The sequence below is a fragment of the Gallinula chloropus genome, assembly GCF_964237585.1.
Source record: "Gallinula chloropus genome assembly, chromosome: Z".
NCBI lineage: Eukaryota > Metazoa > Chordata > Aves > Gruiformes > Rallidae > Gallinula > Gallinula chloropus.
In genome coordinates, this window is record NC_140089.1 from 7075471 (window position 1) to 7085702 (window position 10232).

The 10232-nt window shown below is 38.9% G+C and overlaps 1 protein-coding gene across 1 annotated transcript in view; it reads left to right on the top strand.

The window, feature by feature from the left end:
- EDIL3 (EGF like repeats and discoidin domains 3) overlaps positions 1-10008 on the top strand; it is a gene marked incomplete at both ends in the record, with an annotated part of 273859 nt that extends 263851 nt beyond the window's left edge. The window contains one exon of the mRNA XM_084278226.1: positions 9859-10008. Within this exon, the coding sequence (XP_084134352.1) occupies positions 9859-10008 (150 nt within the window). The remainder of the gene's footprint in view (positions 1-9858) is intronic.
- Positions 10009-10232: the final 224 nt, after the last annotated feature.

Here is a 10232-nt window from a genome sequence, read left to right on the forward strand (position 1 = left end):
ATAATACATTTTATTTAGGGTATATTTATAGAACTCTTTAATGGCACTTATTTTAAATAATTGATCAAATGTATACCCATTTATTAGAGGAAGGTGTCCTAAATTACCGGATTAAATATGTAAATAACTGCATGTGTATGTCTGCATAGGAATGGTACTTTTGTAAGGCTATTGCACACAAAGATGACACTGCAAAGTCCCACACTGAAAAACCAAATGGAAGTTCACTCAGGGTTTATCCTGCACTGAGATTTTTCTCCCCTATCGAATTCTAAAGGATTTTAGGTCGGGAAAACAAAATCAGTTGGTTTAGCCATCCAACTGAGAAGGTCCTGACACCAGTGATTATGGATGCGTCTAGTATAAATGGTTGTCAGATAAAAAATTGGAAACAAACAACTCACCTTTCGTGGTTGTACCACAAACGCATTCAGTATAACTGACAGATAGTCACTTCAGTGCTTTGTACACATCCCCTTTTAAATCCCTGGCATTTAAAAACAGAAGCAAAAGATGTACTTTGAAAGAAATGTCTTCTTCGAGCCAAACTTCTGTTAGCAAACTGTTGCCTTTGCTTGTCTGAGAAACAGGAACACGCGTGCATTCAAGTCTCTGGCGAGAAACAGCAACAGTTGGAACGAAGTCTAAAAGAAAATGCACTCTCACTTAACAGCATCATCCCAGTATACATTTGGTCATAACATTTGCCAAGGCAATTAAGTTATTTTTGCTTTCATCGTCAGCTGGATTGCTACTTACTATATATGCATAATCCATTAGGAACAATGGAAACTCTTAATCATTGTCTTACTAAAACATCTCACATCCCATATTGAGTAACGTCCCTGAGAATAAAAATCTTATTATGATTCTTTAGCAAATCAAGAGCAATTAAAAACTGGAAATATGCTTAGCTGGGAATTAGATGCTGTAACTTCTAAAATTCAATTTGTATAGATAAACAAACATGGACACTTGGCGGCACTCGGGACCTCGGTCTTTGATACACTCACAGTGATCCCAAATACCTTTACTGCTTTTATTTTTTTCCCATATGATTAAAGTCTGGAAAAGTCAGATGTCTGTTGTCAGGGTCTGACATTTCAGAAATGCTAGCTGTCAGGCAGTGAACTTGGCAGAACCTTATAGGAGGTGAGATTGGAAAGGATTTCACAACAGCACCTAAACATACACCTCTTGATCTATGAAGAGACTACGCTCCTCTCCTCCCATCCCCTCTGAGGTCTTCTCAGACGAAAATTGAATTCAACAGCTCCTTTCTTGACACTCAGTGGGTAGGAGCAAACAGTTCATTGTTCGAACTAAGGCATAATTCATTCAACTGTCCTTCATCTCATACAGTGCTCATATCCTGCACCATTCAGGATCAGATTATTATTTAATATGTTTGTAGAAACAGCCTGTGATAAAACTTCTATTATATAAGTAGTCTATTACAGTGTTTAAATATCCTTGAAGGTGAAAAGTTGCTTATCCCTCTCCTTGCAGTCCATCTGCCCTCAGATGACACAATACCCTGATTTTATCTTCATCTATTCAGAATTTGTCTTGTTTGAAACATGTTTACTTATTTCTTCTCAATTTCTTCTTGGAAGGAAAAGAAAAAAAGAAAAAGAAAAAAAAATGTTGTTCTTTCAGTCTTTCCTCAAAGATTGTACTTTCTCAACCTCACATCATCCTCCTTGGACCAGTTCCTCCTCAAATGTGCTGTCCCAAACTTGCTGTAGTCTTGGAATCTTCAGTGCAGAACGACTTCCAGCTCCATCATTCTACATATTGTGTCTGTGAAGTGAGTTCCTGGAGTTGGACTTGCTACTTGTCATTATTAAATTGCACCACTGATCAGCACTTTTCTCCAATTTATCCAAACCACTCTGAATTTTGATCCCACCTTCCAAAATGGGAAAAGCTTGGCCATATCTGCATCTTCAACAAGCAAATCTATTTCCACCATCCATTTCATTACTGCAAATACCTAAATTGCATTCTGCTGAAGGCATGGAGCATCACCCAGTAAATACCTTCCAGTGTGACCCTTCATAGCCACTCCAGGTAGGAGTGTGCCAGTGCAGTGTGCTCTGATGGGGTTTGCTCACTGGATGTGTATGGTACCACAGATAACTGACCACACTCTGGCCTGTGTGCAGTGAACAAAATTATAAATGAAAAATTAAAACAACTGAAGAAAAAGCACTGCTGTGCTTCATCAGTGGGGACTGGAAGAGAAAGAGCATCATTGGTCCTGTCTGAAAGTTACAACTTTGCTGAGTATCCACAACAATTTCCTTAGGCCAAAATGACAGAACACCACAGAAGAAACCGTGCTTTCACAGCAAAATGAAACTCCAGTGAATTTTTTCTTCTGCTCCCTGGAGATACAGAAGGGAGATAAAAGATAGATATTGGCTACTATCAACAGCAGCAACCATAAATTATTCATAATTTACCCTCATTCCTACTGTTTATCAATGGAACGTCTTAATTTCTTCTATGGAGGATAGGATATATAGACTTCTTATTTCCTTGGCAGGTGATTTACTCATCCTATACTCATCTTGAGATCTTTGTAAAATCATCCAATAATTTAGAAGAAAGATTGTTTCAAAAACTTTCAAGTGAAGGAAGATGGGACAAAAGAAAAATAGCTACTTTTAAAGTCCTAATGAAACATGTCATTTTTATATTCTGGAAAGAGCAAAGATAAAAAGAATGCATCAGACACAGAAATTAGGGAGATATTGGTAGGCTGGTAATCATGACTTACGGCTGAATGTTGTGACTTTAAAATGCATTGAAGAAAGAGCTGAGAGTTCAACCCTGTCTGGTGCTATACATCTCGCTCTTCAGCAGTTTACAGGAGTCCTAATATGTCAGTGGATCTCAGTGACTTCATGAACCTATTCATTTCTGCCTCTTCATCATTTGTGGAGTTATTTCACAAAGGAAAAACATTTTTGGAGTCTTGTATTTACAAAAGCAGTACATGCAGCCTGTTTTTTTAAACAAATTAGTTGTTTCAAACAGAAGGAAATAAGGTGTTCAGTTTTCTTTGCACCATTTCAAATGGAAAAGCTGTTCCAGGAACAGCTCCTGCAGCTCCTGTTTGGCTTCTGCTATTGTAATGGTCAGTCATTTAAGTTCACATCTGTACTGAACTTCTGTGAATGCAGGCTAAAAGGTATTAGCAGGGGAGGGGGAAGAAAAAAAGAAGCAAGCATTTCTTTAAAAATTGAATCCTTTCTCATTCATTTTAAATAAGTTTGAATGAGTTGCTTGAAAAATTTTCCTGTTGTCTTCAAGAAGCAAAATAAATTACATTTCAGGCTGGCAAGTAGGAAGAAAATACATTTCAGAGAAAGGACCAGACCTAATAGCTATCTTGTTTTTCTCAACTAGAGGTCAGTAGCTCACTATGCCTCCAAAGCTAAGGACATCCAAACCAAATTTGACCTTTTTTTTTTTTTTTAAAACACATTCCACATGTGATTTATAAATTGCACAGCCTGCTGTAGATAACTCAAGGCCAGCTGCAATGTCAAATGGAATTTTAGAGGCTGTTTTTTAAAATAAGATGAGAACATTTGAAAGTAGCCTAAGTGAGTAGAGCAGTCTGCAGCACTGCCAGTCATTATTAGCCATCATCTGTCCCACTAACTGTGGGCAGACAATGTCCAGTATGCAAATGACCACTGGATTTGTGCACAAAACGATGAAAGAGTTATTAAGTTGCATGCTTTGCGTGTCTAGTTAATTGCCATAGCAACGGAAGACAGGAACCTACTTATAAATGAAAAGTTAGATCATGTCAGGTTAAAAATCTTTCTGCTTGGTTTCCTAATTTTTTTTTTTCTGTACATTGTTTAAATATGATAACAACTGGTTGACGATGACAGATTTAATCCCTACATGTAATCTACATACTTGGCACTGTTGGAGAACATATTTTTAGTAATATTATCTAAATAATTCTTGCTATTTATGAGTATTATTTAAAATAATATTTCTAATCTAACATTAATATTACTTTTTTCCATGCTGGTTCAAAGTGTGAGTGACTTCTGTTAAGTTTAGCTGGGTTAACATGATAGGTATCAGATGAAGATCTATCTGTGCTTATTCTAGGTTGTGCCTCCAGCACATATCTCTCCTTCCTCCTGAACTAAGGGCTGAAGGAAGACAACATGCTGATATTAACAGCCTCTTCCTTGAATGTCCATAAGCATTTCTGGGGAGAAGTTGGTCTTCAAAACAATTCTCTTTCTGCTTGACTTTGAGCCTTCTATCATAAAGCACTTAGAAACAATATGCAGTGGAGTAAATTCCCAATTTAGAAGCGTCAGTAGATAGATCAAGTGGACAAAAGAACAAGAATGTGACAGCGTGTTTTGCAAGTTTAGAAGTTTGACCTGCCTGATACCTCTTCTGAACTTGAGGAAATAATAAAGGTCATGTAATACATATTCTTATTTATGTGTCGCAGAGAGGGAAAAAGCAGTCCTTCTTCTGGCACTGAACCCTTTTGCATAGCTATCCTTTGGATGCTGACCAATCCCTGACTCTTTAGTCCCAAGAAAACTTCTCTATGAAGAAGAAAGGAAGATGCCTGTGATCAGGAGTGGAAATTTTACACCCACCCACAGAGATTTTATGTATACTAGGTCAAAGAGAAAGAATGTATTTTCTGTCTTCCTAATGGCTCTAAAACCACATGTATACACAAACACAGAGACATATGTGTTTACATATGTGTATATGTATATTAAAATATCCCTGCCCAGACATTTATAGTGGAAACCATCTTCCACCAAACAGAATATGAACAGCAGCTCTATGTGTGGTGAGAAATCAGGACGTCTTTGACCATCTTTTACCTGGTGTTAGTCACTTGTAACTCTTCATGGTGAAAAGAGTTACTCCACCAAGAACAAAAAACTTCAAGCAAACAGTTTTTTCCAAATATGTGAATTTCCTCTCTTGCTTGAGGAAGTCTTTTACACTGTATAGTAATAAATGAAATGTTTCCAAAATAAAGGAATATGGCTGTGAAAAACCAGTTTCCATGTAGCTCGCTTTTGGATTTTAAATGAACAGTGCCTCCTTTATTGGTCCTGAGATATTCTGCTCTGAAGCAAACTCCAAAGAGAAGCCAGATCTACCTATACTTTTAAAGCAATCTGCCTGTGATGTGAGCAGGATTAACTGCCACATGAAATGACATTTTTGAAATGTTCTACTCCAATAAAAAATACTGTTAAGGTGCAGCAGACAATACCGTGACTTCACCATCTGCAGCTTGAATATTGAAGTTGCAACTCTCAGCCACTGTCATGAGTAGCAGGAACCAATAATGCTTTGGCTGATGCAGAGTTTTGATGCAATTTGAGTTTCTGAAATACATGAGATCCAGAAGGATTCTCTGTGGAGAAAACTTTTACCCTCTTTGCACATCAATTGACACAGCACTATAGTCTTTCCCACCGCAGTCACCTGTTAATTCACCCCATGGATGTGCCCTAAAACCTGATTTCCAGCAAACCAAACTCCACTTGTAATAAATTCCCCTTTTCCCATGCTATTGTTCTTCAGATATTTCTTCTACATTTTTCTGTCATAAAACATACAATAGTTTTCTTTTGAAAATATGAATCCATTTACTTTGCTGTTTATGCCATAAAGCACATAGTTCTACTGAAAAATCTTAGTGGATATTTGAAGGCAAGCTATACAAATTGCCTGTTGGACACAATTATAAACAGGACTTGCGTGTTATCTGTAATCTGTATTCTGGAAATCTTTCTGCAGAGACTACCAGTACATATTTTTGATGCTTTTGTTCTCTTCTGCATGAACTGATCATAAAATAAGTCACCATACTTGAAAGCATAAGAGCATGCATTTTCTACTTTTTTTTTACTTTATTTTAATAGCAGCTGTAAAAGACTAAGCTACAGAGAAACTACACATATGTGTGTGGGGTGTGTATATGTAAACTTGTTGAGGCTGCTGAGTAAATGTTTTAGCAAGTTACACCTGTTAAGTATGCAGGCTGACATAAATAGATTTATCTGCTGTAAAATCTTTAACATTCTACAACGGGGCTGTCAAAATGCAGGAGCTTCGGTCCACTTTTTACCAACACAAGCATCTTGTAATGTGGGAGCCACAGGGCTGGGTGGGGCTGAAACTGTGGCCAAGGGAGGGAGCATCCTGTAGCAGATGGCCAGAGAAATAAAAAACATAGAGCTGTTATTCTTCCCTAGTGTTCCTTCCCATCCTTGAGCTTTCTTCTGTCTCTACACTAGCCTCTGCTGAGTTTGCCCTCAGCAGTTTAGCTGGCCAGCAGGTCAAGGGAGCTTCTACTCTGCTCTGGTGAGATCCCACCTGCAGTGCTGCGTCCAGCTCTGGGGTCCCCAGTACAGGAAAGACATGGAGCTGTTGGAGCATGTCCAGAGGAGACCACAAAGACAATCAAGGGGCTGGAGCACCTCTCCTATGAAGACAGGCTGTGAGAGTTGGTCTTGTTCAGCCTGGGGAAGAAAAGGCTCCAGGGTGACCGAATTACGGCCTACCAATACTTAAAGGGGTCTTACAGGAAAGTGAGAGAGGGGCTGTTAACCAGGGAATGCAGTGATCAGACATGGGGCAATAGCTTCATGCTAAAAAAGGGCAGGTTTAGCTTAGACATTAGGAAGAAATTCTTTACTCTGAGGGTGGTGAGGCCCTGGCACAGGGTACCTGGAGAGTTTTGGAAGCCCTGTCCCTGGCAGTGTTCAAGGCCAGGTTGAGTGAGGCTTTGGGCAACCTGGTCTAGTGAGGGGTTTCCCTGCCCATGGCAGGGGGGTTGGAACTAGATGGGCTTGGAGGTCCCTTCCAACCCAAAACATTCTGTGATTCTATGATTCTATGATCTTTAACAGTAGTTAAAGGCTCTGGAAACTGTGCAACAGTTTAATTATGAGTTGCATGGGGAACTGCGACCTTTAGGTGGCTTGGAACAAACCTGCCCTTGTCCCCTCATTCCTTGTCCCCTTGCGTCTCTGGTAAGTGCAGATTGATTTCTCACACACCACTTACATTTTCCTAGACATCCATCATATCTTCTTTCAGGCTGAAGATCCCTAGTCCATTTAATAATTTGCAAAAGGACGTTCTTCTGTGCTTGTGTCCATCTCGCCACTCTGTGTATTTGCTGTTAGAGATAAAGCAGGACCAGATCAGCACTGACCCAGGACTCAAAATGAAGATATATGCTTGCTTTAGCACTGGTGCATTAATAATTATACTCTGCTTTTTCTTTTTTTTTAACTTGACTAATCAGCTTGCGTTTTATTGTCACTGGATATGGTTATTTTAATCAGAAAAAAATATATAGAGCTCTTATCATAACTCTGACATCAGCTTCTTGAATGCTAATAAATGATTAGTTTTCAGATGTGTTGTACCCTGAAATAGACTTTCTCAGATAGTAATGTGAACAGTGAACTTCCACCGAGTATGAGGCTACTGGCTCTTCAAGAGCTTTTCATATCCTAGGTGGTTTATTTACTATGGACTGTTTGGGCATAAAGCAACAGGTAATTAAAGAAAAATTACATTTGACTAGAGAAATAGCTTTTTTCTACTGATAACAGTTTTTGTCCTTTGTCATCTCTTCTCATCCCAATTTTCTTGATTCTGTTAGTGAACTGAGGCTGAAGTAAAATGAAGAGTGACAAAGAATATGTTTTTCCCATAAGAAATTTGCCATAGGCCCACAGCAAAAACATCCAGGATGTTTGCTCTTAAAATATTGTCTTTCACACAAGTCACATCTATGGATGCTGACAAAGCTTCCCTCAGTCTCTGATAAATGTATTTCCCTAAAATCCTTTTTCTGATCTAGGACATTTTGTCATTTTCTTGAAACTGGGTCTTGATTTTTGAGGGAAGGAGAATTTCAGATTTGCATAAATTAATCTCTGAATCAGATTAGTTTGACTTCAAGTGCTAGTAAAATCATATGTGTGGTAGAAATAAAATCTAATTCATGTTTTCCTGCTCTAAGTAAGTGACATAATCCTGCCCTGTTCAGCTGTATTTTTTGCTTGCTTTCCATCACATACTTCTATTTATTTTGCATAGCAGTATGTGGATACAAATACTGGGGCTACAGATGGGTCCTTCTGATAAACAACAATGGGGTTTTTTTGTTCTACAATAACATTTAAATGTTATCTCTGAAATTCATCTTCCGTAGGGAAAATAAAATAGAGAGCAAAAGAATTTTCCAGTACCTCTGCAGCAAGAATTGTCTGCCGTTCTGCACTGCTCATCATCCAGCTTGGTTAAAAAATATCAACAGATATATTGCGTGCCTGTGCAAGAAATCAAATGAAAAAAAATTTACTTTTAAGCTTTCCTAGCTGTATATATTGTACATTCCAGGGTGCCACACTGGAACTTTAATAATAAGCTTGCTGCCTTTTGTTGTCTGCTGTATGGCCACAAGTGAAAATTCAGGTACAGTCTTCTTAGCCCAAGCTCCCAATGATTTATGTAATTAACAGCACTTGGGCAGCAGAACAATTTTACTGTTGTAACAGTGCTGTTGTTTCTGTGGTCAGTCGGTCTGCAATTTTATCCATCTATCTTAACTCCTCAGTGCTTTAATTCTCCCATCTCTGTGCTAGCGAGCTGCCAGGTGAGAAGGGAAATTTATCACTTGAGCATCACTTGTGGATGATACACGTTTTGTTCAGGATGCCAAATCAATAGCACTTGAGAGAAGCTTTAGAAATTCAAAGAAAAGGTGCAACATGGACACCAAAAAGTGAAGATTTTCATATAGCGCTTTGTAAACATATCATGAAATAACCAGCTTGAAGGCTAGAATAGTAGATCAGCATGTTCTGAATTCAAACTGACATTTTTTCCTAAGAACTTTCAGGAAACTTGTCGTTGTGCACTAATTTAGTCATATAAGCACTTGATCAGGAGGTTCATATTCCTTCTCTGCATGGTACAAACGAAAGTCATTGATTTCAAGTGTAAGAAGCATCAAATACAGTTTTTACAAATGAAAAGTGAATTGGCTGACATTTCAAGAGAATGAAAATTTCCCATAAAAAAACTGAAAAGATCCCAAGAGGATAATCTGATCATTTTGCCAAAAAGTGGTGCCGTGGCCTTTGAATTTAAATAGTGGCTGCCAGGGGAAAAATCCAGTGTCGTTTCAACACAGAGAGAAGTTTGGGAACTCTCCTACGTATTAATTAAGCCATACTAGGTGAAATAACTTTCTAACATGCACTATACTGTGCAAAGATTTTTTAATTTCATCACAAATCAATGCCCTTAATTCATATCCTGAGTGTTGGGGGCGGTGGGTTGACAGGAGATAGTATCTTTGATAACCACTAACTTTACAAGGGTTTATGTAGTCGCATCCAAGCTATATTTGTGTTACAGTAAAAATTCTTCTTACCTTAAATTATTAATGTTATTTTGTTGGAAACAATAACAGGATCTCCTGGGATTAATTTGCCATGATACAAATGCCAAGTAAAAAGACATTTAATTTTTCAAATGTTAATGATTTTTATGTAACTTTTAGAACAGGGCTGTGGGTGTTGGCAGAACAGCAGATTAAGCTAAATCTGCACAGGAACTGAGCATGCCATGGTCGTACCCAGCTCTGGCGTGCAATGAAATCCCCAGGTCTTAGCAGACGAAGGTGCTCGCTTGATGCCCAACTGACCAAAAATCAGCACGGAGATCAGGGAGGACCCCAGGGACATGTGTACCACAGACATTCTTTATGCCACATGGGCTTAAACCTTCTCATTAATTACCCTTCAGGTGTTCCAGGGAAATTTTGACAACGACACGCACCGCAAGAACGTCATCGACCCTCCGATCTACGCTCGGCACGTCCGCATCCTCCCGTGGTCGTGGTATGGCAGGATCACCCTGCGGTCGGAGCTGCTGGGCTGCACAGTGGAGGACTGAGGTGGATCTCTGTTAGGCATCGTAGCTCTTGGTGTAGCTAAAAGTCCCTCTGTAGAAGAAACTGTGCAAAGCCTGTAGGATGCTGAGTGGTTTTTTCATGAACAAGTGCTCATTTTATGGTAGGCCGCTAACTGTCTTTCGCAAGGAGGTCTAAGCCTGCCCTTTAAATGATCCAATCCGATTTTGTCCTTGAAATCTGTTAGTGATGTCCCTTCTGCTGTGGA